The sequence below is a fragment of the Leptonychotes weddellii genome, chromosome 8 (assembly GCF_054177405.1).
Source record: "Leptonychotes weddellii isolate Sample4059 chromosome 8, ASM5417740v2, whole genome shotgun sequence".
In the NCBI taxonomy this organism is placed as follows: domain Eukaryota; kingdom Metazoa; phylum Chordata; class Mammalia; order Carnivora; family Phocidae; genus Leptonychotes; species Leptonychotes weddellii.
This window is the reverse complement of record NC_138376.1, coordinates 29,410,951-29,438,569: the sequence shown is the minus strand read 5'-3', so window position 1 is coordinate 29,438,569 and position 27,619 is coordinate 29,410,951. Positions and strand designations below refer to the sequence as shown.

Sequence of the window (27,619 nt, the reverse complement as noted above, 5' to 3'; positions counted from 1 at the left end):
AAAGAACGAAACTGTAGTCACAGTTTCTTGTCCCTATTCACACGTGACATATTTGTCTATTTAGATAATTCCAAGAACCTACAAGACTGGAAGTAATAAAGGAGTATGGGTAGAAGTAAATTCTACTCTCCAAATTTCATACTTGGAAAACAAGTAAATTTTTTTATTAACATATAATGTATTATTTGTTTCAGAGGTACAGGTCTGTGATTCATTAGTCTTACACAATTCACAGCGCTCACCATAGTATGTCCATCACCCAGCCACCCCATCCTTCCCAATCCCTTCCACTCCAGCATGAATGGATAAAGATGTGATATATACATACAATGGAATATTATGCCGCCATCAAAAAAATGAAATCTTGCCATTTGCAAAGACGTGGATGGAACTTCCTAGAAGTAATAAAAAAAGTACCCTTTTTTATGCTAAGCGACATAAGTCAATCAGAGAAAGACAAGTATCATATGATCTCACTGATAGGAGGAATTTGAGAAACAAGTAAATTTTTAGAGATTTATTTATTTGTTTGAGAAAGAAAGAATGGGGGTAGGGGCAGAGGGAGAGAGAGAGAGGAGCAGGCTCCCCGCTGAGTGCAGAGCCTGATGCTGGGCTCGATCTCACCACCCTGAGATCATGACCTGAGCTGAAGTCAAGAGGCCGACACTTAACCAACTGAGCCACACAGGTGCCCCACAGCTCACTAAAAAAAAGAAGGGGTCATGGGGGGTCCAAGTGTCTGGTAAACAGATGCTTCGCTCAAAAGGATGGATGGATGGTGAATGAGCACATGCAAAGATGTTCCACATCATTGGTCATTAGAGAAATGTAATTTAAACAATGCTTAGTTATCTCTACACCCCCTATTAAAATAGCTTTAAAAAAATTATTTTTCTAAACTGACAATACCAAATACTAGCAAAGGTGCGGAGCAACCAGAACCCATATATTACTGGTGAGGATGCAAAATGGTACAGACGCTTTGGAAAATAATTGGCAGTTTCTTATAAAGTTAAACATAGACATATCATACAACCCAATATTTAGCCTAGAGAAATAATAATTTATGTTATCATTTGTTGACCTCAGAGACATCAGGCCAAGTAAAAGAAGCCAGTCTCATAAAGCTGTACAATCTCTGATTCCATTTATAGGACATTCTGAGAAAGACACTATAGTGATGGTGAGCAGGGGTGGGGGGAGGGCGTGACTCCCAACAGGGCAGGAATACGGGGCTTTGGGGGATAATAGAATTTGGGAGATAGTGGTTATACAAATCTATATACGTGTTAAATCTCAGAACTGCCCAGGAGTATGCACACGCACACACACACGCGCACACACACATACACACACACACCCGAGTCAAATTTACTGTATGTTAATTTAATATAAAAATAAAACTTATCAGTCCACCAAAGAAAGAAGACAGGAGGCCATATCAAACAACGCACCTCAGCTATAATCTTGAAATGAATCTTATGTAGAGAACAGAATTTTTTTTAATTTCTAGAGAAAGGGTTCTCAGGCGACTGTGTGTGGGTTGAGGATATATGTGTGGTGAATTATTCAGGCTGAACACAGTAAGATCCTTTACCACAGTTTTTCCTGAGGCTAGGCAGTTTGGCATTAGAAACAAAAGAGTAGGCAATTGAGGGCTTCTATGATCAGGAATATCGTGGGAACTCTAGGTCCTGTGACTGATTTATTTGACAATTATTGTGCATCTCTTAAGTTCAAGGCCGTGTTGGGGGGGGCACACAAATCCCAAGAGCCCCAGCCTCTGGGGACTTATAAGCTGGTTGAGAAGTAGGACAAAGAAGACTCCTAGGGTTGAGCCCTGTGGACATTGTGTAGAGCCCCCTAATACACCACACACTGAGGGCTTCTCCACCTGTTGCTGGCGGAATAACAGGTCACCACAAATCAGTGTCCTGTAAAAGATTTGGAGACATTTTATCAGGGATAATCATCGATAATACAATTTCCCCTACTATACTCAACCCAGCAAATTCTGTGTGTTTCTTAAACAAACCTCAGGAGATTTTTTTTTTTTTTTAATCTCAGTCCCACTTAACGACAGCCCTTATTTCTTAGTCTCTCCCCACAGAGCAGTATTTCATCAAGTCGGCCCCCCCACCAACCCCCACCCCGCGGCCAGGGATGCCTTTCCCTGACTTCCTAAATAGCTGCCAGCTTCTACCAGGCATAGCATGGAGTGAGCAAAACAGGCCCAGGGATCCAGGCCGAGGAGGATGCATTGTCTGCATTGTTCTAAGATGAGTCCTTGAAATGGCTTGAGTCCTTCATGCCCCCAGACGGTGTCCACCTCTGCCAGGGTTGGTCAAAGTGGCATCTACCATCATAGTGGCACATCACTGCCTTCCTTCCCCTGCACCAAGCGAAAGCTGATCTCCCAGCAAAAGCGTGAAGGAGCTTCTGTTGTCAGAGCTTCATTTCCAAGGTGTAACCCCAAAAGGGAAACAGAGACAGCAAGAGAGATAGTAGTCTCCCCCAGTGTGCAGAATGGGAGCCAAGGGGCTGGACAATCTATTAAAATCTGATCACTAGAAAACTAGTGGCTGTTAGAGGCATTCCTATCTGCTAGGTCAGAAAATAAACCTGGCCCCCAAAATACTAGCCAGGCCAATAAGAAATCAGGCAATGGACTGGCTGGAATATTTCATTTCTTCTCTCTCTCACTCTCTTGGTTGGTTGGCTTGGTTGCCAGAGAATTAGCTCTGTTTGTAAGAGACTGCACGGACGGTAGGAGGTACTGGTCCTTCTCAGACAAGGAGGATGAAGACCAAGACATAAAGGCTAGAGCAGATGCGATCAGAGCCTACCCTTATCCCCTTGTGTGCCATGTGTATACGCTGGCATGGCCTCATCTGCTAGCACCTTCCAGTCTTCCTGAGAGCATTCCCTGGCCATCTAGAGCAGGCTACTGCCAGGGAATTAACACCTCCCCCACCCTGCCCCCCTCAGGAGGCCTCAACCAATGTCTGGTGGAAGTTGGTACATATACACCCCACCTCCCTCACCCCCAGGAGGGACAACTTAGAGATGTGGGTCCTATACTGTCCCCCAGAGGCGCCCAGTGCGGTTGAGCTGCATGGCCACAGTCGGCAGCTAGCCTCCTATTGCTCCCTTCACTGACCGCTCTCCCTCCCCATCTCACTTCCCCTCTTTCTTATCCATTTGTCCAGGGCTCACTTCCCAAATAAGCTACTTGTCCTGGGGTCTGCTTCTGGAAGATACCACATTAAGATAGGGGGTCTCCATGACTCCAATGGTCAAAGAAAGACAGAGAAAACTGTGAGAAGGGTTATGCAGGCTGGATCGAGGAGCACTGAAGTGGATTGGGAAACTGCAGGAAGGCCTCAGGCCCTCCTTGAGAGCTTCATATTGTCACACTATTAGGAAATCTGGGTGCCTGTTTGCCAGCCAGATGCTTCACTCTTTCTTGCTGTACATGCAAGATCTTAACTCACCCATCATTCATCTGTTGTATTGGCAGAGTTGGCAAGTTCCTGAGATCCAGGTAAAAATCACCAATTCCACTAAACCCCCCCTCATTGTTAAAATAACAACCCACAGAGAATCATTCACATTAGTCTGCTAACGTGTAACCCCGCGGAAAACAGATTTCTGTGATTCTAGGAAATAAAAAATTATTACCTCAAACATATTGTCTGTAGCAGACAGTATCCTCAGGCCCAGAACGAAGTTCTCACCAAAAATTGCATTTGTCACCCATATTCACTCTTCATTGACACCCTGGACAATGAAGAGAAAAGATCATAAATATTTATCCCCATGAAGATGAGTCAGATCTGTTTCCAATGACAGATCAGCATCAAAATCATTTTGCATGAACCTGAATGGATTCACAAGCTTCTCCCCCACAGTCCTGCCCCCGTTCCTTGCCATACACTCATACGAGTCCTCCAGAGCAAGAGCTATTTCAAGTTGAGGCCTTCCAGGATAAGGAACAATCCTTGGATTCCTCTGTTAATTCCTTGGCCTCCTTGGGCCTCCCGATGCTGACCAAATGCAGATCAGGTGTGTTTGTTTTGGACCCCACGAGGCCTGGCCAGCCAGCATGGCCAGCATAAAGCCGTCTGCAAAATATTAGCTTCTGATATTTTTAAGGAGGGCAAAAAAGAACAAATTTAACCAGATCTCATTTCTTCAGCAGTTTGGGAGTTCGGTTTGGCACCGGTTAGGAATGGAATCATCCAGGCCATATTTGAAAGATGCTGTCCTTTCCGCATAGCCTTCTTACCTCTCGCCTGCCCTTATACGCCTTCCATTCTCATTCCTGGAGGGGACAGCATCAGAGGATGCCCCTCCCAGTGAGTCTCGTGTACCCCTGGCCTCACCAGCTGGTGACAGCCCAAAAGGGCTATGTCTCCTTTTTATTCCCAAATTATATTGGCTGAAGTCTCTACTGGCTTTCCTGCTAAAAATTAGTCCACTCCTCTGAAAACAAGTCCCCAGACTGATCCTGAAAGGGTCTCCAAGGACAGCCTCTCTAATGCTCTGCAGTACATGCCCAGGATCCTTCATCTTCCCTGGCTTCCTCATCTTTCCACATGCTGGAGGGGCTGCCATATGCTGGGCTTGCTGTCCTCTGATGGTGGCATTGCTGCAGGCCACTGCTCCAGCCCCAGGGACACTGCTTCCCTGGCTACCACATTTGACTAGGCCAGGCAGACTTTTATAAGACCTTACCAGAGGCTTGGGAGCTAACAGCTCCTTCTGGAAGTGGGGCTCTTGGAGGGCCATCACCCAGTGGCTCTGGGCCTCCATCAGGCATTCCAAGGAGCAGCCTGCTTTGGCCTCCAGGCCCAACTGCCTCTTTATCACTTTCTCTAGGTCATTGTCTGGACTCAGAGTCCTGACAAATAGTTCATGGCACTTTGTTTTCCCCACTTCTGGGCTATTCAGTCTTTTTTTTTTTTAAAGATTATTTATTTATTTTTATTAGAGAGAGGGAGGGAGAGTACAGAGAGAGAGTGAGAGGGAGGAGCAGACTCCCTGCTGAGCAGGGAGCCCGATGCGGGGCTCGATCCCAGGACCCTGGGATCATGACCTGAGCCAAAGGCAGATGCTTAATGACTGAGCCACCCAGGCGCCCCTGGGCTATTCAGTCTTAAAGGACAAAACAAGGGGCTAGTCCCAGTGGGCTGCACCCAGTGACCAGCTCCTCACCATACGTTTCTCAGTGGGAGTGCCACTGGCCTGTTGAGAAGGGCAGGTCTTTACTGCACAGGACCAGATTCTGCTCACTAAATACCAGTCATGTCTTTTCCCTGTTCTTATGATCACTATTCGGCACCTAAATGAGAGATGCCATTCATTTGCAAGTGAAGTCCCAAGGCATTCTGGAATTACTTCTTCCTCAGAGAACCTCGGTCTTTTTTCTCTTAAAGCTTGGATGAGGCCCATCCACATTATGGAGAGTAGTCGGCTTTACTCAAACTCTGCTGATATAAATGTTAATCACATCTAAAAGCAACATCTACACTGGTGTTTGACCAAACATCTGGACACCATACCTCAGCCAAGTTGACCCATAAAATTAGCCATCACACAGTCTAAGCACAAACAGTACTTTTAGGGCATATGACAATCTACATTGAGATTTAGGGGGGAAAACATTCTCTAGCTGCGCGGACACATAATTCTGCTAAAGAAACACACATTCAGTGTATTTCTGAACATAGAGCACCTAACTCTTACCCTGAAACACCTGCATTTGGGTTATCTCATTTTTTAGAGCTTCCCCAAGAATAGTGGAGCTTAGCCTTATATATACGGACCTCGAATGGTGCATTAAATGATTAGATTATCTCAAACAGCACTGTTTGCCTTGAAGATGATATCTAGACTCTCCCGTAGGAGGCAGAAGCTGCTCCTAATTCTGAAAATTTTAACCTCCCCAAGTTCAAAGAATGTGAAGTTCTGCTGTCCTGGCCCCTCTTAGTCCCCTGGGGCAGCTAATGACCAATACACTCCATGAGCTGAACAGAAAACAGCTTCTGCTGAAATGAAAGTTCTCAACAATTGTTGGACCCTGGGATATACACTGTCCTGTCCTCTGATTTGTAGAGTGCAGTGTCCATCCATCCCCAGCCATGAGGGTTCGGAACATCCCTGTGATAAGAAAAGCCATAATTAAGGAGTAAGCCTTTATATGAAAAACAAGATGGAGTTTGCAAGAAAGACCCTACAAATATTAGTATATTCACCAAAACAAAACACTAAAGCCAAGACACTAAAGAACATATAATAGCATCTAATTTATCTTCAACTTGTCATTATGGGTTGTGTATATTTAACTTCCACTTATCATTCCTTAATACGCTGACATTTTTTCAGGATCTCTCTCCCCAGAAGTTTCAACATGAAGCTTGTAAGTTATTTTTATCTTTGCGTATTATGGCAATTCCTTCTCCGTGTCTGTTTTTCTTCCGAGTGTTCTCTGCCTGCCTTTATCACTTGGAGCAGTGACTCCCCAGAGACACAGCACCAAAACCTGTGCTACTGATCCTGCTTACACACATTCCAACTCCCTAGCCCCCCTCCTCGCCCCTTCTGATGAGTGAAGAAGGCAGTTCTCAGGTTGGGTGGACTTCCCCCTTCAACTTCCTTCATCTCTCCCAAAGCTTCACTGCAAAAACCTCCCTTCCAGTTTTGCTGTCTGCTTTCCTTCTTTCTCTGGTCCTAACTCCCTCGGTTTCCTTCTTCTCCACTTATCCCCCAAATGTGAAGCTGGGATAGAAATCCCTACAGAAATAGGGCCATGCACACTGGCATCTCATGTAGGCAGAGCTCAAGTTCAAGGAGGGGAAAATATATTCTCCCTGAACCATGTCCTTTCTGTAAGGCATCCTCTGCAAAATGGTGGGCGAGTCTCTGCCTCTCTCTTTCTTCCCCTCACTTCTTTGAGAATATTTAGCCATAACAGAAACAAAAAGAGGAAGAGCTCTGGTGCTATTTTCTGGAAGAAAAACAAAAGGATGAGGGTAGGAATCATCCCAGGCTCTGAAACCATGACTATTACCACCAGCATTTCAAGCAAGCTTATTAAAAAGTCATTTACTTCCAATTACAGAAATCAGTCATCTTTGACTATATAAAGGAATATGAAAAACCTGGTTACTAATGAAAGTAATAGTGAATTTGAGGGTGAGTAATGATCAGAAGGCATAGGTTTAGTATGTGGGGTCCCACATTTGTAAAAAAAAAAAAAGTTTTCATGTTTTAATTTATCTAAAAACTAAATATTCTGCCAAATCAAACACCTTAGTGCCTGGGGTTTACTTTATATCCCTAAACGAGCCCTGCTCCCTACATCCACAGTTAATGAGGGGCTTGTACAAACTAGCCTCCCATGTGAGCTGGGGGCACTGGGAAGAAGTAGGAAATACCTGCCCCACCCACAGTGGAGCAGAGGAGGCTTGAATGTGCCCAGGTACCTCCTGGGCGTGTCCCGTGGGCTACCTCTGTAGCTTCGGGATGGAAGTCAGAGGCCATGCTACATGGACCCTCCCCTTGCCCCAGATAGCAGCAGCCTTGGCAACCAGAGCCACATCTTCAAATGGAAAGAAGGATTGTGATCTATAGCTACTCCTCCAGGGCAGGTCTTGAAAGCTGGTTAGATCCTTCCCTTGCTGAGATAAGAACTTCCAAGCATCTAAAGTAATATCTTTTGAATGGAAGCCAACACAATCATGAGCCCTCAGCTCCCTGAGATGTTTAGTACTTAACAATTCATGCTGGTTGCTGAGCTGAAAAATTTTCCTTCTGCTTACCTACTTGCACATTTATTTGAGCTTTTAACAAATGTGCTTATTTACTTAATTCTCTGAATATGTTTATGGAATATTATCACATACTGGAATAGTGATTATCAATAAGCTCCTTAGCTTAATTAAGTGGATACAATAGCCAAATGCCTAAGCTTCAGATAGAATGTGCTAATCTCATATGATTATTATGATTACCTGGGTAACCAGAATGAATATCCCACAGGAAAAGAATCAGGTCTCCCAGACATGGTATAATTTGGTCATTTTTTATAAATGAGAGCATTCTCCCAAAATGTGATCATCATGTACTGTCCTGGTGATAAGAAAGGCGCTGTCTTGAAGCCCAGACTGCTGTCTGGTGTTTTCATCCTGAGCTGAAATCCTCATCAATTATGGGGCACATCCTCCTCTGCAAGATAGGGCCAAGGTGATGGGTGCTCTTGAGAAAATCCCGGTGGGGGAAAATCAAGGCAAGTTACAATGTGTTTTTCTTGAAATTATTGATATTAAGAATGAGCTGCTTTTTTTTTCCCTCTGTGACTTAATAATGTTACCAAGTGGAAGAAAAGTCTTGAAATCTGGAGAATTGAAATGTCATGTTGGAATGAGAAGGCTTAAAAACATTTGCCCGACATTTAGACCATTCTTGGTCTCCCACTCAGTGTCCTGTCACTGAACCTTTCTCTTTGGGGAATCCATGAAAGGACCCATCCTCCCTCTCCCAGAGAGGGCTGAAGTTTTCTCAGGGGCCTCCCCCAGCCCAAGCTGGTGGAAATCCCTTGGGTTGCTGCCACTATTCTGGGCTTCCTCTGACCCTCCACCTCTCACCCTCTCCTTCCTTGCACATGGTCCTGAGCACTAACAGAGTTCTGACAATAAGCTGGAACTCCTCATCGCCCCCAGCCCTGGCAGTGGGACTCAGACCGTGGCCATTTTCAGTCGACACACAGGACAGATGATTGTCACTGTGTGGCCGGTACCCAAGCACAATTGTCAGCATGCTGTAGGAACATCCCATTCCCTCTCAAAGAAGCAAATTGCAGTGGTTTTTAAATTTTAACTTCTTTCTATAAATATACATAAATAGACTACTACATAAATCATAAATCATTTGTACCATTTTTTTTTTTTTATCTCGCTTGGCTTCTATCTCTCCGACCCAATTCATCCTCCACCCTCAGTTAACTCATCGTAACAGCTTTATGGGGATCCAGTCACGATACTCCATGCTCAGGGGGGCCTGGGTGTCTCGGTAGGCTAAGTGTCCCACTGAGCACCTGACTCTTGATTTCGGCTCAGGTCATGATCTCAGGATCGTGAGATCGAGCCCCGAGCAGGCTCCACGCTGAGTGTGGAGCCTGCTTAAGATTCACTCTCTCCCTCTGCCTCAACCCCCACCTTGTGCACTCTCTCTTAAAAATTAATTAATGAATTAATTAATTAAAAATAAAATTACCTCCATGTTCATATGGCCGTATAGATGTGTGTGTGTGCCATGCACACACATAGTTTTATACACACGTATATAAGGCTCTTGTCATTGTTTGATCAAACACAGGATCATTTATGCCCTTTTTCCCCCATTGTCTTCTTTGCTTCCTTTTTCTCCTTTCCTGCTCTACTGAATTATTAAAATTTTGACATTATTTCCCTGCAGTCCTCCCCGCTGCCTTTTTTCTGATCCTCTATTGATTTGGTTGTTATAGTATGTATTTATTCTTCTAGAGTTTAAAAGGAACTATAACAATGTCTGTGGTTATTGCAAATATACCCTCTACCCACCCACCTCCAGGGCTGTAGCCTGAACATCCCCTCATCTTATCTCTATCTTGTTATTATGGCTTCAAGTTTTAGTTTTCATACACACACACACACACACACACTCACGCACAGAGTTTTTATGGTCAGTAGTTAAGTATTCTTACTTACTCCTTTTTATGCTCATCACTGTTTCTTTTTCCTACATATTTCTCCGTGTTAATTTTTCTTCTTGCTGATCATGATGATAACTTTTTACACTTATATGGTTCTTATATCCCAGGCATTCTTCTAAGCATGTTACCTAGGTGACCTAATTCAGTCCTCACAGCAGATACTAGTACTAACCCTGTTTCGTAGATGAGAAACTGAGGTGCAGGGCCATTCACTAGCTTGCACAATGGTGCACAGTAGGTAGCCCAGCTGTTCTGCAAATTAGGGCACCTGGCTCCAGAGTCCATATACTGAACATCCATATACTGAACATCTCAGTTGACCCCTTTCTGGGGAGTGGTAATCTGTGGGTGGTAAATGCTCTTAGTCCTCTTATGACAGAAAATGTCTTTATTGTGCCCTTATTTATGAATGAAAGTTGGACTAGGTATAAAATTCAGGTTGACAGTTACTTTCCTACATTGTCCCAGCACCCATTGCTATGGCTGAGATGTGGGCTGCTGTCTAAGGAGTTCTGTTACAGGTCCCCTGGCAGCTAGGGACAGGGGCTCTTCTTCCCTGAAGATCTGCAGTTGTCCACTGCAACATGTCCAGGTGTGGATTTGTCTTTCTTTGCACTGCTGCATGCTCAGAGTGCACTCGCAACCCAATGGCTTACATCTTTCTGGAAAAGCACGCCTGCTGTCTTCTCCAATACTGCTTCTTCAGCATGCCTACTTCCTTTCTTCTAGAAATCTTTTTTTTCCTAATATTTATTCATTTATTTATTTATTTGAATGAGAGAGAGCAAGAACAAGTGGAGGTCAGAGGGAGAGGGAGAAGCAGACTCCCCACTGAGCAGGGAAGCCCAACTCCAGGCTAGATCCCAGGACCCTGAGATCATGACCTGAGCCAAAGGCAGATGCATAACTGACTGAGCCACCCAGGTGCCCCCCCCTTTCTTCTAGAACTCTTGTCAGACATGTAATGAAACCTGTCAGTCTCCCTTCTGGGACTTCTAACTGCCTTTTCCCATTTTCTGTCTTGCTCTCTGTTCCACGTTTGAGGTGGGTGTGGAGTGACTTTTTCCATAGTATCTTTCCAATCACTAATTCACCTTTAAAATATGTCCAGTCTAGGGGCGTCTGGGTGGCTCAGTCTGTTAAGCATCCGACTCTTGGTTTCAGCTCAGATCATGATCTCAGGGTCGTGAGATGGAGCCCTGCATAGGGCTCCGTGCTCAGCATGGAGCCTGCTTGAGATTCTCTCCCCTCTTTCCCTCTGCCCCTCCCCCCACTAGAGCTCTAAGTAAATAAATAAATAAATAAATAAATATCTTTTTAAAAAATATGTCCAGTCTGGGGTTTATTCCCTTATTCCCTCTATTGTTCTTGGTTATTTGTGTCAATGACTCTATTTTTCATTTCAAAACATCTTTCCTATCCACCTATTATTCTTGTTTCATTCTTATTCATACCTAGTTGCTCTATGATTTCTTATTCCTTTTAAAGAAAACATAAGCCGTCATTAATCTCTTTGAGTATTCTCATCATACTTACTTTAAGTCTGTCTCGGGAGCCTAGAGTGGTACGGTCATTATGGAGGCAGCACCTCAAATTAATACAGATCTGCTGAGACCCAGCAGGGGCTTCTCTCACAGACCTGTAAGACTTCATGTTCCAGCATGGCCGTCACAGCGCTACTGGTGTTAATGGGAGTGGGAAGCTATCCAGTTGTCCTACCCTCCGGGAAGGGGAGTAAAAGGTTGGGGTACACACTATGCAATGTATGCAATAGTTAGAAACTGAGGACTAGATGCACATGCAGCAAAATGGATAGATGTCAAAAACACAGTGCTAGCAAGGAAATAGGAAACAGAATGCAATCTGTAGCACAGTATTTCTTTCATCGCTTAAAAATTGCACAGAAAACTTTAACATGAAATGTAAGAATATATGTGATAAAAGAGTATATATCAAACCAATCAGAAGGGCCACCTAGTAGAGGCATAAGGGAAGGGGAAGTAGAGATGGGGCATAAGGCATGGGGATAAACACACACACACACACACACACTCACACATACATGCAGGGCTTTATCCATACTGACAAGGATAATGTGCTGTTAACTAAAGAATAAGACTAATTCAACCCTTTGTGAGTCTGCATCAATAAATGTCTCTGTCTATCAAAAAAATTACTTTCGTCTCTAATGAATTCATGTTCTAGCTATTAATTTTACTATCTTTTTTTAGCATTAGGTTTAGTCATACATTTTGGCATTTGTCTGGCCAGGTCCATTTTTAATGAAACACATTTTATTCCTTTCTCTTTCCCTCTGTCCGTTTCTGCTCATCCCTCTCTATCTGGCAGACCCTCCAGGCCCCCCATCTGAAAGACAATGGAGTGACTGCTCCATGGCCATATTGGGATGTGGCCCATCTGGGCAGAGCCTCAGGGGGCAGCTTGGTGTGGCAACTGAGAGTAGCTGCGTGTGAAACCTTCTTCCTCCTTGGGCTTATAGTAGGACATGAACCATAGCCCTTGGCAACATCTAGCAGCACTTTTTTTCCTCAGTCCCCCTTCAGTCACAGGTGGGGTGGCAGGGGCCTCTCACCCCACCCTGCAGCTTCAGACCGTGTCTTGCTTGCATGGTGCACTTTTAGTCACCTTCCTGCTTCCTGACCTAGAGCCCTGCCAGCTGAAAACTTGGGCTCCCCTGACCAGTCTTCATTTCTGTCCCACTTCAGGTCTTCAGAAATCTGTCTTGAAAGCTAATTTAGCAAAGTCTCCTTAATATTCTCTTGTTTTATTTTATTCATCATTGCTATGGTGGGAAGAGGTAGGTCCTGCCTCAATCGATTTTCAAATTATCCAAACAAGTTTAGATACAACCTGATGAAAGAGATATTAGCAAGGAGGAGATGAATATGCCTGATCTTAAGACTTCAAAGGATTTACATATTCCTGTTTGTTGGAAATTCATCTAAGCATTACACACATAATTTATGCTGGGCCCATTAATTTTACAAATAGCCTTACAAACCGTCTTTGGGGAGTCTAACCTTTTGGAAATCACAGTCCTCTGTGTTAGAGTACAAAGAAACTGGCATCCCACGTCACAGCTGAAATCCACACTCTGAATTCAGACCCACTAACTAGACTTTCCCTTCAAAGAGGCCCCTCAAGCAGGCGATACAATTCTGTGTCCTCTCCCCACACCCCAATCCTGCTACTGAAGTTTACTTTAATTTGATTTTACTGAAATGCTATAGTAATAGAGTCAAATAGAAGAACAGATTTTCACTGGGGTCCAGAGCCCTTAGTAATGACCCTGGACCCTAGACTCTAGTCTTTCCCAGCCCTACTGCTCCATTCAAGCCCTCCCTTCCAATCCCCACCCCAAACCAGTGTATGCCTGGCCTTGTCCACCATTGTTGCCCCCACCATCATCGTTGACTGCAGTGTCTTCCCCACCCTCACCTTAACACCTCTGCTCCCTTCAGAATCCACCCAAGGCTCACCATTAGTGATGATGCCTTTCCTAATGCCGATAACCCACCTTTCCTCCTCTAAGCTTAAGTCTACCATTGATTTGACATTTAACCACTCGTCCTTCAGACCTGTCATCTTCTGAATATAGTATCCTTTCCATATGTCTGAAAGTGCCTTCATGGTTAAACTAGTCTGGTGTGTCACATACGTTGACATGTTATCTCTTATCCTCCCAAACGTCTTGAGAGATGGTAAAATGGTTATTATCCCAGTTATTTTACTATGACCCATTTTTCAAAGGATAAAATGGAGGCTCAGAAATGTTAAGTAACCTGCCCTACTAGAAGTAGCAGAGTTGGGATTTGAACTTAAAATCTGTAGACCTACAAGTCTCTAATTATCTTCTAGTTTAACCAAAATGGCAAAGAGGTTTGCTTCATCTCGAGGTCAACTCCCAGTGAATGGTTATAGCTGCCCAAAGTGCTGTGTTGAAGAGCCCAACCCAGGCTCAACAGGAATACAAACCATCCATGAGGGAAGAGCAAGGTCTGTCATGGGTCCAGCTCTTAAAAGGAAGAATATGCCGGCACCCTGTTTGTGGTCCCCTGTATCAGGCTAGCTTTCTTGAACTAGAAGAGACTTCTTAAATAGTCTGTATATTCTAGCCTAGCACTTAACATGGTGCTCAACATACAGTGCATGAGCGAGAAATATTTACTCCCTGGTCGTGATGTCAGCATCCTCAGTAAGGCACCGCATCACGGAAGTTGTGCAAGCAGCCTGCAGATGGCCATATTCTGCCGGGGGGCGGGGGTCAAAAGTGAAGCGCTCTGCTCTGGATCAGCTAAGCAGCTTTCCCTTGGTGAACAACTCCAAACTGCCAGGCATGCAAAATAAAATGTGAAGCTTGAGGAAAATTGTTTTATCCAAAAGATTATCATTGTAAAAAAATAAGTGTTGCTTCTGCATGATGATAATATTTTTCATATGAACTACTTGGTACAGAAAAACTCTATGCCACACCACCCCACATGTGGTGATTAGGAAGGTCATGCATCTCCACTGGAGCTCCCCAGGGTGGTTGCAGGTTCCAAGTACCCCTCCGCCCCCTACTAACATCCCCATTCTGGCTATCAATGAATCAGAAAGGGAGAGAGGGTGTTTCTGGCATGCACTATTGTAAGTTACTGGAGACAGAATTACTAAGTACCACCATTCACCTACAAGTGGAGCCTCCCCCATCCCTCCACGCCCCAGCTGCCCTCCCTGACCATCTCCTGCCTCAGGCTGGGAGTTCTCTGTTTCCGTTTCATCTCTTTTCCATACCTCAGGATGGGGATGTGTCCAGGAACCCAGGCCAAAACCAGCAAATTTATCACCATGCTAATGACAGCAAGTCTCATGCTGAGTGAATTCTGCTTTCCCCCTCAACTCCTTCTTTTGCCAAAACCTGTGGAACTGCAAGATCCAGCCGATTGCAGAGACCGTTATCTTCACATGAAGAATGACTCTGTTAGAAAATGCAATTAGGTATCAGCTATAAGGCTATTTTTAGATGCTTGTTTGGGAACATCTCAGAAACAAAAATCACCATGTGGTAGTCAACGTTAGCCAAGTCACCCAAACTGAACATCCATACGCACATTAAACCTACCTCTCTCAATATGAGCATTATAAAGACCCACCTGTGGTCCCCTCAGGATGGCTCATTGTTCTGGGAGTAGGTATTTCTGTTTGTGGAGTCTATAGATCTGACAGTCCTGGGGGCAAATTCCCCTCTTTATTTACATGAGCAGCTCTTCCCAGGCTGGGGGCCGTGGAGAATCTAACCCTGCTTCCCCGGGGTTTGGAGAAGGGACCCCGGTCTGTCATTCCGCTGGGAGCAGGGGAAATCATGCCATGCGAGACTGAACATCTACGGGGGTGAGGCATGAGGGTGGGAGGCATGTAGGTGAGGAGACCTCTCATTGGGGAGGCCCATGGTCAGGGAGACAAGCTGTCGGGAGCCTCGTTGGGAGACGGTTTCCCAAGGAGGAATGCAGCCCAGTGTGTCCTCCAAAGGAGCAAGTCCCCACCCCGTCTCAACCGGAAGGAGGCACAGGTGCCAGGCTGGTCCAATTCTCACCCTTGGGCCAGATTTCCACTTCTCCACCTCTCCCCCCGCCCAACACATTCCCTAAATTCTTACCCTTCCCCACTTGAAATTAGGGTTTCCCACTGCTTATGCCCAATCCCTGGCTTCCTCTCTGCGCGTAGTCCTCTCCCGTGGGGACACATGGAAGGCAAGGCGCAGACTGGCGCTCTGGCAGGAGCTGAAGGAACTGGTGACATTTAACCCAGAGAGGACAAGTCCAGGTGGAGACATGGCATACTCAGATCCTCACTGCCAATGAGAGAGGATCCTTCTCCTATGCTGTTCCAGAGAACCGACCAGGTCCAAACCTGGAAGTTAAGGGAAGCAAGTGTCAACATCACATCAGGAGTTACTGTTTATACAACTTAATCAGTGGAACAGCCTGGATACATACAAGTCATACAAGTAGCAGGGGCTCCTGAATGGGGCGGGACGTTAAAGTGAATGACCTCTGCCGTCCCTCCCAGTCATAGCATTCTATAGAGATGCCCTAGAACTTTCTGTGAGTGACGGGGTCTCCTGTGACTGCTTCATTGTCTACTCATCTTTCAAAAACTCAGTTCAGCTATCGCCTTTGAGGTGTCAAATGTACTTTATGTAAAGAAAGGAATACATTAGACAAGGGAGCGGTGAAGTTCCCAGGCTCTCTCGGGGTCCCCAGGGGCCCGGTCACATCTCGTGAATGGGACACGTGATGCAGACAGCAATGACATTTTAACAAGTGTGCTGAGCCCTTGGATATAAACAAACCCAGGGGGTGGGGTGCTTCACCCCTCCTTCCAGCATGAAATCATGGAAGTATAGTAGAGATAGAGGAACACTGGAGGTCACTTCACCCCAAGTCCTCCCCAGGGCAGGAGTTCTCGCTCTCACACCCCGAAGACTATCACCCAGCCTCTTCTCAAACACTGTCAGGAAAGGACTCACTGCTCTGCCGGGAAATGTAGTCCAGGTTGAGACAACTTAATCCATGTGGAGACAGTCTTCATTGTGAACTGTTTCTTCCCTCTTATTGAGCCCCTAGTCTGTCTTTATTCAACATGACTTCTGCCCTCAGGGAGAGGACCAAGATAAATCTGTTCTCTCATCCAAATGACAACGTTTGGATTTTTTTTAATTTTTTTAAAAGATTTTATTTATTTATTTGAGAGAGAGAAAGAAAGCATGAGTGGGGTGGGGGGGCAGAGGGAGAGGGGAAGCAAACTCCCCGCTAAGCAGGGAGCCTGATGAGGGCTTGATCCCAGCACCCCAGGATCATGACCTGAGTCAAAGGCAGATGCTTAACCAACTGAGCAACCCAGGCACCCTGACAACGTTCAGATTTTTAAAGACAGTGATTATCTCTGAGCCTCTTCTCCCTCCAAGTCTTTCCTTCTCCATCTAAACATCTCAGATCACCTCAAATATTTCTCATATGGCATAGTTTTAGATCCCTCACCATTTTCTATAAATATTTTCTATTTTACTAACATTCCTTATGAAGAGTAACTCCCAGAACAAATGCCAACTGTGGTCTGACCACTACAGCGTACATATGCAGAGTTCACCACCATCACCTTCCTTCAACTACACACTATACCTTTATTAATGCAACCTAGAATAAATAATATATGTTTCATAGTAAATGATCAACTGCTGTGTTCATATTAAGGTTATCCTTAACTAAAACCATTTTTTTCCTTGACACAGTTTCATACAGCTTAAAAGAATAAAAGTAGATTTAAAAGTGGCCCTGTAAATTATTATAAGATCCAATCCTGCCTCTCCTTCCATTAATAACAGACAGATAGAACTATTGAAGAGACTAGGGCCCTAACAAAGGTTACAAGTGACAGACTAAGGTAACTGAACCCAAAGGTGAAATGTGTATTTACATTGATGTGCCAAGATGCCAGCATGCCAGCCAGCCTGTTCTTCCAACACCACCCAGTGCCTGGAGGGCTCTTCTTGGAAGCTATGCCCACTTTTATCTTCCTTCCTCTACCTTGTTTTTGTTTTGTTTTGGGGGTTTTTTTGCTTGCAACCTGCTTCTGAGGTAAAGTCTTCCTCCAGCCTGCAGGAAACTCACTAGTGGTTTTCCTTTGTGTCTTTGACAGGTCGCCTGAAGGAAGAAATCACCCAGCGGCATATGCAGCAGGTAGCTCTAGGTGGGTACGAAGTGAAGATGCAGGAAGAAGGTGAAGGTAATACAAGCTGTGTGGTCTTGGAAACCTAGACCCAGCTAACAGATAATCCATCTAGAACCCTCAAGAAGGTTAAGGAAGGCAAGGTTTGCTGTCAGTGCAGCTTCCTCTGGATGCTCCTCCTCTCTGCTCTCTGGGACAAGTTACCCCCATCCTGCATGCTTGCTCCCAGTTGTCCAGACTGGCACCCCACCTTCCTAGCTGCTGCCTCATCTCCTGACCTTTTCACCCCACACCCCAACCCAAGTTCACCCCTAAGCCCCAGCTTCTCAGAGCTCTACTCTGAGCTTTCCAGAGCTACTACTAATGAATCCTAACAACAACCATGAGTGATGAAGACAGCGACTCTTTTCTGAACCACCCCTGTGCACTGCTGTGTGTGCTTGGTCTCCTTTCTGCCTCGTGACTGTCCTCAGAAGTAAGTGCATTTTTTGGGATGAGGGCAATTTAATGACTTGCCCAGGGTTACATGGCTAGGAATCATTGAAACTAGGATGTGAAGCCAGGTCTCTGAGTCCACACGTGGTGCTCTTAGCCCCCATGCCATTCACTGCCAACAATGATGGGCTCACTTAACACATTAATAATGCAAACACTAACCGACACAGTGATATGCTAAGGGAAACTTGGCACCTTTTAAGCAGTGGACAGCTGCAGAAAATGCCCCCTTTTGATATGGGACCCAAGGAAGTCACCTGGGAGGAGAGTTCAGCTCCCAGAAAGCCTGGTGGAGCCGGTATTTGGGGCACGACCCCCTTGTTTCCTCTCCAGCTGGCCAAGCACTTATGGCGATGAAATAAGCAATTCATGTATTCCAAATGAAGGGTTCCACTTGAGATGCCCTGGCCCCTGGAACCACCTGAAATCAGAGAAGTCCAGCACCCAGGACATCTAGAGAGGAGATGGAGGAGACCCCCAGTGTCATAGGGATGACCCACTGAACCCCAATAATTTGGATTATTAGGAAGGCGGGTTGTTTAGTTTCAGTTAGAGTAATGATCATATCACATAGCCACTGGTTGCATCAGAAACAAGGAAGGAGGAAGCCTGAGGCACACTGACCAGAACTTGAGCTTCCCTCCATGGACCCTGGCACTGAGAGGTCAGGCCAACGTGCTGGGCCTGCCCTCCCATCACCAGAGATGCAGGCAGGGAGTCAGGGCTGAGATGCTCCTGAGTGCTTCTCCAGGAAGCAGCCAGGACTCCCCCCGGGGCCCCGATTCACAGGGCTGGGCTAGGAAGGGTCTTAAGGACCTCTGTGGGGCAGCTGTGCCAAGGTGACCCTCGGACCTCGCAAATAGGTCACTGGGTGGGGAGTCATCCCTAAGGACTGCCACTAGGCCCTGCATCTGAGGGCTGCCATCTGGTCTATTCTCCAGTCTTCACGAGGCTGAGTGACTAGAAAAAATGACTGGAAAACACTGGTCAATTCCTGAGGTTTTCAGGGCAAGAGATGCTCCATCCTCTCCGACACCCCCATCCCAGACAGTCCTGGGCCTGTGGGAAATAGCTGCATGTCTTCCCCATAATTCCTCTTGCTCATCTCTCTGGGAGCCTTCTCCTGAATTACAGCAGGTGTCAGGTTCAACAGGGCCCAGCTTTGCCTGAAGTAATCAGCAGGCTTCAGATGGAAAACACTCTGGATGGAAGTCTAATTAAGAGCATTTGAAATACCTATTTATTTTAAAAGCGCACTATCCCAATTAGAAAAGAAGTGTTAACATCTCCCAGCTGCCATTTTGAGCTTAAATGCCATGTTTTTAGTCCAGACTTCTCAGGAGCTTGTCTGACAGAGCTTTGGAACAGCCAGTGCTCACGAGTCCCCTGGGGACCACATTTCAGAGTTCTTCTCATGGGGAGAAACCCCTTATTGCAACACGTTGTTTATAGAGCCGTTTCCTGCCTTCACCCTCTCCACTCAGGCCAGAGTTGGGGCCGAGGGCTAGGAACCAGGGTTCTGGGGAGACCCAAAGCAGCTTGGTGTATTTAGTGTTCAGTATACCCTGGTGCCCTGTACTTGGGGCTTCCAGGGGAGGAATGGGGGGTGACGACTTCTGCTCTTGCCCTCCTCACTCTCTTTTCTCCTTCCTTTGTCTCCTGTCTACTCTTCCTCCATTTTAAGTATTCCCTTCTGGTATTGTTTCTTTCTTTTGCCTCCATGTTCTGAGGTTTCCATGAAAGTGTAGGTCAGGTTGGTTGGTTGTTCTGGGGGGAAGAGGGGAGGGGGTAATGAGCAAGGCTGAGCAGGAGAGGTTTTCTCACGTATTTTGCGTAAGAATATGTCTGTGTATGTATGAGTGGGTGTATGCCTAAGAAAATGTGTGTAAAAGCAATCTTGTATCTCAGCGGAGCAAAGATTTAATGGCAACATGAGGGATGCCATGTGGAAGACACTGTAGATCCGGTGATGGGCTGGAGCCAGCTCTGCACCCATCGCAAGAGCGACCATTACCATTTCAGAAATTTGGGGAGCCATGGTAAGACACAGCTGTTGTTAAAAAGTAAATTAGAGGGGCACCTGGGTGGCTCAGTCATTAAGCATCTGCCTTCAGCTCAGGTCATGATCCCAGGGTCCTGGGATCGAGCCCCGCATCGGGCTCCCTGCTCTGCAGGAAGCCTGCTTCTCCCTCTCCCACTCCCACTGCTTGTGTTCCCTCTCTCACTGTGTCTCTCTGTCAAATAAATAAATAAAATCTTAAAAAAAAAATTAAAGAGAGGCGCCTGGGTGGCTCAGTCAGTTAAGGATCCAACTCTTGATTTCAGCTCAGGTCATGATCTCAAGGTCGTGGGATCGAGCCCTGTGTAGGGCCCTGCGCTCAGCGAGGAGTGTGCTTAAGATTCTCGCTCTCCCTCTCCTTCTGCCCCTCCCCCCATCCTGCACCTGCACCTGCACACGCACTTTCTCTCTCTCTCAAATAAATTTAAAAAATCTTAAAAAATTAAATTATAGAAACTCACTATTAAATTATATTAAAATACAAAGGCAACAAATACTCAATAGTTATCACTTTCTAATTACAGATCTTCCTTGACTTACAGTGGGGTTACATCCTGATAACCCCATAATCAGTTGAAAATATCGTCAAAAATGCGTTCAATACACTTAACCTACAATACATCTAGCTTAGCCTAGCCTACTTTAAACATGCTCACAACACTTACAGTAGCCTACAGTTGGGCAAAATCACCTAACCCAAAGCCCATTCTTAATAGAGTGTTGAGTAGCTCCTGTAATGGATTGAATTCTGTCCTGAAAGTGAAAAACAGAGTGGCTGTATGGGTACAGGGTGGTTGAGTGTATCAGTTGTTCACATGGCAGCCCGGGAGCTGTGGCCCCTGCCACTGCCCAGCGTCACAAAAGCCTGGCATGCTTCCTTTCGCTAGCCTGAGAAAAAATAAAAACTCAAAATTCAAAGTAGAGTTCCCTTAAGTGGGCATCACTTTTGCACCATCCGAAAGCCAAAAAATCCTCAGTTGAACCATCGTAAGTTGGGGACCATCTGTAATTTACTACGTTTTACTATTATCTCTGCTCTTGGGATTATCTGCTACTACTGTGTCTTTATCATGGAAATGCTGTCTTAGGTTGCGCTACTGTGCATCTCTTCCCAATTCCACATGCAGGGACGTCACCCCGGCAGCTTCAAACCAGCCTCGTGGGACTAGTTACGCCACGGAAATTGACAAATTTTATTATAAATTGGGGCGCTTTTCTCCCCCAGAGAGCTGGTGGTTCAACATTTGTCACCACCGCATGGCCATCCAGATAAGCACCAGCTTTGTGCACGTATGTGTTCTTAGAAAGACTTCTCTTCCTGGCTGAATATCTAGATGATGCTTCTTCCTTCATTTACTGCCTACCCAGGGAAAGCTGGCCCTTTAGAAAGTGAGTGGACAGGGAAACCAGGGTAGACAGACGTGGGGCAGGAGAAGCATAGGGCCCGGGGTGTGCCCTCGATATAACAGCCAGAGTCTTGGGTCCTTTAAGAGAAACATCAATGATCAGTTCTATGAATATCGTCAACAAACAAATGTTCCTCTTGTCTTAGAGGAGAGCCTACTCCCACATATCATTTCAGGAAACAAGAAAACAATGCTATTTTTAATCAGGCATCATTTGGAACTGATATTAATTGAACTAGATTCAGCTGGTTGGGTTGAAATTGCTTTGCTGCATTTAGTTGCGTGTGGTTTTCCCACTTTATTGTACTAAGCCGCCCTGAATGGTATAACATTGTCCGTAATGCAGATGAGGCTAATCAGCAAATGTTCCTTGAGAACTTGGCGTGTGCCTGGCATTATTATATATTATTATTATATAGTCATTATATATATGTGATTATATTATATATTCTTATATATTATTATTAGAGAGAGCTCAGGCTCTCTATGTGTAGCTTCTTCTTTAATGCTCCTGAAATCCCCATGAAGGAGATACTACTGTTACCCTCACTTTACAGTTAAATCCCAAAGGGGTTAAGTGAACCTGCCTAACTTTGCTCAGCTCAGGGATGTGAACAGACACGCATGTCCAGAGCCCGTGTGGTAACCACCACACCATGTCACCCTCAGCCCTGTGCAGGGCATCGTGGAGTTCACAGAGGGACAGAGATCCGATGCCTGCCCTCAGAGGGTTTCTACTCTAGCCATCGTAAGGGGAAATACACATAAAAAGGTAACTCTTTATCTAATTTTGGATTTAGTTACACATACTATCCTATTCACTACCCTCTTCCCACCGTAGCCCCAAACGGATTCAGCCTTGGCCTCTGTCATGAAGCCTTGCCTGGCCCCTTCTCCCCAAGCCTGCTTTGTCCTCCAGCCTCACACACCTCTAGAAGGTACCAACCTTATTTTGTAATGTGTATTTTTCAGAGCTGTATTCTCCATGCTGAAATGTGAGCTCCTGGAAAGCGGGTGCACTGAATAATCTTTGTAACCCTCGCACCCAGCATGGGCAATAAATAGGCCAAATCAATGCTTCCCAGATGACTTCCAGACTCACACATCTTGCAAAAGTATAATGGGACATTTGAACATAAAATAAGTCCATTTAAAAGAAGTAGAAGGAGTAAGTGCTTTTGGACCCCACAGCTGAGCCGATCACAATACAGTGGCAATAAATTTGACTCTCGCTTATCTAGCCACTAAGCAAAACGCAAAGCACCCAGAGTTATGTAGTTTTCATTTTCTGACAACAGGAAGCATTCTAACTAATTTATCTGCAGAAATAGAATTTCTTCCTGGAATGAAACACAACCCAGAATTTATTGTGCAGATTCTTATTAAAAGACATTGAGTGACACAGTGAACGATGTCTTCAACAGCAGTCTTACAAAAGATACCGAAATGTTGTTCCACCAGATGATTCTTATATCGACCCTCAACAAAAGCAAGAGGCCTGACATTAAAGCATAACTCATTGAGAACATTTATAGGAGCGGCGAGGTAATCTGCTGCAGGTACTCTGCTTTCTGATGGTTGCAACAGAGCAGGAATAAAACCAGGAGAAGCTAGCCCCAGGAATGTGGTCTATGGCCTCTCTCTTAAGTGTCTCTTTTGAGCAATATTTGATCAGGGACAAGCTCTTTTTCTGCCCACAGTCAAAACTCTACCAAATGCCTGTGATTCAGATTTGAGACACATGGCACTAGCAGTATGTGAAATGTGTCAGGTGAGAGGGACAGGCCATGAGAGCTTTGGGAACTTATCAGAGGGAGTGGCCCCTGGCAGTTGTCACCAAGGCCACAGGCCTACGCCGAACCATGAGGTTCAGAACAGAGTGGGGAGATAGTTGTCATGTGGAGGGTGTGGGGTGTGTGTGTGTGTGTGTGTGGTATGTGTGGGGTGTATATGTATGTGTGGTTGTGTGGGGTGTGTGTATGTTTTGTGTGGGGTATGTGTTTTTGTGTGTGGAGGGTAGAGGGAGAGGACTTTCTTGGGGAGTTATTTGAAGTAGTGGAGGGAAAATCTAAAATGGTGAGTTGGGCCAGTTTCACTGAAAGCCTTGAATCTGAGCATTTATCTTATGGGCAGTTGAGCCACTGAACATTTTTGAGCAAGGAAGCTTTGGTCAAAGAGGCCTTTTAAGAAAAGAAAGCCCCCAAGCAGTCATTCCAATTCTTCAGCATTTCTGACTGATGAGTAAATAATCTGTACCACCCCACCCCCAGCCCCTTGCCCACTTGCCCTGCTCTGGACTGTTCCTCTGGGCACACATGCTTCCAGCCCAAACTTAGGGAGGGCTTCTGGGACGTCTGGCTGTCTGAGTAAATCTGCTGCCGACATCACCCGCTGAGATATGATGCTGCCCCAGGTTGCCGCACACTGATCACTTGCCCTGCAGACTGGCCTGGCCCCTTGTGGGTAGGTGGTCAGTCCATTCTTTTGTTCTATGGTAGATGGAAGTGGGGAGATCACAGCCCTTGAGAAGCTCACAGATGTGCCCCACACAAGCTGTCCATGTTGGATAATACCACACCTTTCTCTGCATTTATCCCTTGACCCAACTTCTGTGAAAACATAACCTCCTGGAACGTTCCATTGCTTCTATGTGTAGGCATGTTTTTTAATATACTGTTACAGAAAATAAAAATAATAATGATTAATAAATAAAAATCCGTGAGCATGACATTGGCAGGTTCCAAATGGTATCCTGAGATTCCCCCCCCCCCCCATACTAGCCTCTTGAATACCAGTCTTCCTCTCCCCTCCCCCACCCCTCTCACCACCCCAGGAGCAGAAATCCTTTGAAAAAAAAAAGCCCCCAAGAACAGTCTATTGTGGTTGCAGTGCCTCGTGGACCCTTGGATTGCCCCTGGGTGGTGTGTGCTCCCTGACCCTGAAAATAGGGCAGTGACAGCTCCACGTCCCCAGCAGGCGCCCTGAGGAGAGTTGGGAGAGCCACTGAGGCCAGAGGCTGCCTATTCTACTGCGTTGTCCCAGCTTAGAGTCTGCCAAGGGGCTCTCTTCTCCAGAACAGAATTCCTTCAGTGGCCTCTTGAGCCATCCCTGCTGCTCTCTAGACCGAGGCCTCTGCCATCCCTCTGCCTCTCCAAACTGTTGTTTAAGACTGAATCTGGAACTGCTTTTTTGGAATTCTGCTCCTGGGGATAACAAACTTGAGAGAAAGCAAAAGGTCAGATGTCATCCATTTATTTATCAGACTTCACTGAGCACCTCATATGATCCAGTCAGAACATGAAACCATGAAGTCCAGGCTATGGGGAGGAACCACTGATTGGGATGGAACTGGAGGGGACCTTCCTGCATTCTCTAGCTCAGTAGTTTTCAGAATGGGTTCTCTGGGACCTAAGTGTTCTTAGGGAGCATGAGGCGAGGGGGAGGAGAGCCAGGGTGCAAGCGGCAGGGCCCCAGGACTTTTGCCCACCCTGATTCAACCAAAGCAACTTCTATTTCTCTTTTTGCCGTGAAGCCTTTGTTTGAAGAAAAGGTTCTGCAGCTTTTAACATATCTTCCTTCAGACTTTGCGGCTCTGTCTAAGACATTTCCAGAGGCAGATTCCCAGGTCCCCTCCCCAGAACTATCTGAGTTTCCTCTGGACTCACACAGAATTCCGCTTGTACCTCTGTGATAGGACTTATCACATTGTGTGATAATTATTCAATCTTTTATCCATTTCCCCCACTGTACAGAGATCTTTATTTCCCCAACACTGAGCACAGGGATTGGCACACAGTAGGTCCTCCATAAAGGTTTGTTCTGTGCCTAGGTTCCAACATTTGTAAAATGAGGTGGTCGGACCAAGTGATATCCTGTGCCCAGCACATCCTGAAACTGAGGCTGGCGTTTGCTGGTTGCCTATTGAATGAACAAATGAATCTAACACTTCTCACCCTCAGGTGTCATGATTTTACCTCTTTGTGAATGCAGACCTCCTTAAGACATGCGAGAAACATAGCCTTGGTGGGGAGACGTGTGAGGGCTTGGATTAGAGGTGCCTTCATCCTCTCAGAAAGGAATGATCAAAATGCGAACCCCTGGAGTAAGGCAGGATGTAAAGGAAGCAGCCACCCCAAAGGCTAAGATGTCGTCTCAGTTGGTTCCAGAAGGACACAGGTGGCTCTGTAAGACCAGTAATAAATTCTCTCCACCTGAGTCAATTCTAATCACAGCTTCTGTGACATGAGGCCAAATTGGGCCAGATTCCCAGGCTCAAGATGGAGTCTGTGGGTGAGGAGTCCCCACCCAATTTCCTTGCCGAGTTCCCAATTGCCAAGGCTCCAGTCCCTTTGGGTAGTTCCAGACTTCCTCACTAGCCATTCTGGAGAACAGAAGGAGGCTCTGGGCATCAGCCCTGGTGCCAGCCTTGAACTGCAGCTGTGGTTTAGTAAAAAGACACTTGCCTTGGAATCAGGAGGGCCCTGCTTGAATCGTGCCTCTACCCTTTGCTAGTCATGTGACCTTTGTCCATCAACCTTCCTGAATTTCCATTTCCTTGTCCCTAAGAGAAGAATATCTGCTCCCAGGGCTGGTATGAGTACTGGGTGAAGTGTGTGTGTGATGGAGTCAAGGACAGAGTATATGCTCAGCAAATCGACATGGAACCTATCTCTGAGTGCCAGGAACCAGACAACCAGATGCCCAGGCCACAGACACAGCCCCCTGCTGCAGAGCCTACCACAGCTCTGGGCCAACAGCAGCAGTTGGCTTAACTGGTGGAGGTCGCCACATTTCTGCATTCACCACATCCCTCTACCCACATGTGCTCATAGGCACCACTGATCACTCTACCATGCAAAAATCCAGTCACTATCTCTTCCACTGAGCACTGGTTCAAGATGGTCCTTTTACCAGTTGCCAGGGCCATTTTATTCATCATGCAAATGTGCGGGAACCATGTATGCTACTTTGAATGAATTAAGCATTTGACCAATGTCCTAGTCAGTTGGGGCTGCTATAACAAAGTACGATAGACTAGGTGCGTGATAAACAACAGGAATTTATTTTTTCACAGTTCCAGAGGGTGGTAGCCGGAAATTAGGGTGACAGCATGGTGGTTCTAGTAAAGACCTTCCTCTGGGTCACAGACTGCCAGCTTCTCATTGTGTCCTCACACAGCAGAACAGGGGTGAGCAAGCTCTTTGACCTCTTTTTATAAGGGCACTAATCCCCTTCATGAGGGCTCCACCCCCATGACCTAATTACCTTCCAAAGGCCTCATCTCTAAATACCATCCCACTGGGGACTCAATTTCAACATATGAATTTTGGGGTTATGCAAGCAAACATACAATCATATCCAAATATATAATATATAACAAACATATACAACATATATAACGTATAATAAACATATAACCAGTCAAATATATAGAAGACAAAATTCTAACCTCTTGATGTCATCTGGTAAGGTAAAATGTATGGTGGCCGGCCCCTCTAGCTGGCACAAGTGACAAAAATCACCATTTGTGCTTGGCAAGTCCCAGCCCAGGAAAGGTATTAGTGTTCCCTAGGAACAATTCTGTTGCATAGTAATGGAGCTAGGTAAGACTCATTTCCCCAAAAGCTCATTTCCCCAAAGAAGTTGATCATGAGTTTGGGGAAGACCTACCAACAGGAAACCAGCATTGTTTTTATCATGGCGAACAGCCAAAAAACAAACAAAAACAAGAACAGAAATTAACCCAAAGTTCCCCTCAGTAGGCAGGTAGATAAATGAGCTACAGCTATGATATATTCATATCATCTGATATATTCATATAATTCATATTCATATAATGGAACACCATAGAGAATTAAAGATGAATAAAGTAGAACTACATGTAGCAATATGAATAAATCTCAGAAACACAATGATGGTTGCAAGAAAGAAAATTGCTGAAGGATATATGTGGAGTGATGCCATTTATGTAAATTGTAAAACTGCTGATATTGTGTATCGGGGGAGGGGAGTGGGAGCTTTGTGTTATGGTGCAAGATAACATAAGTACAGAAAAATGCATAAAACATATGTACAGATGTGCAGTCCAACAAATACTTACAAACAGAACCCCTCTGCCACCTCCTCTTAGGTCAAGAAATAGCTAAGTAATGAAGTAATTTTAAGGGATATTAG

At 45.5% G+C, this 27,619-nt stretch overlaps 1 protein-coding gene across 3 annotated transcripts in view; it reads left to right on the top strand.

Moving 5' to 3' along the window:
- The window catches only part of KIF6 (kinesin family member 6), a 296,650-nt gene that overhangs the window by 233,599 nt on the left and 35,432 nt on the right, over positions 1-27,619 (top strand). For all 3 annotated transcript variants that reach the window (XM_081828121.1, XM_081828120.1, XM_081828122.1), the window contains one exon: positions 17,456-17,506. In XM_081828121.1, coding sequence (XP_081684247.1) covers positions 17,456-17,506 — 51 coding nt within the window. The remainder of the gene's footprint in view (positions 1-17,455; positions 17,507-27,619) is intronic.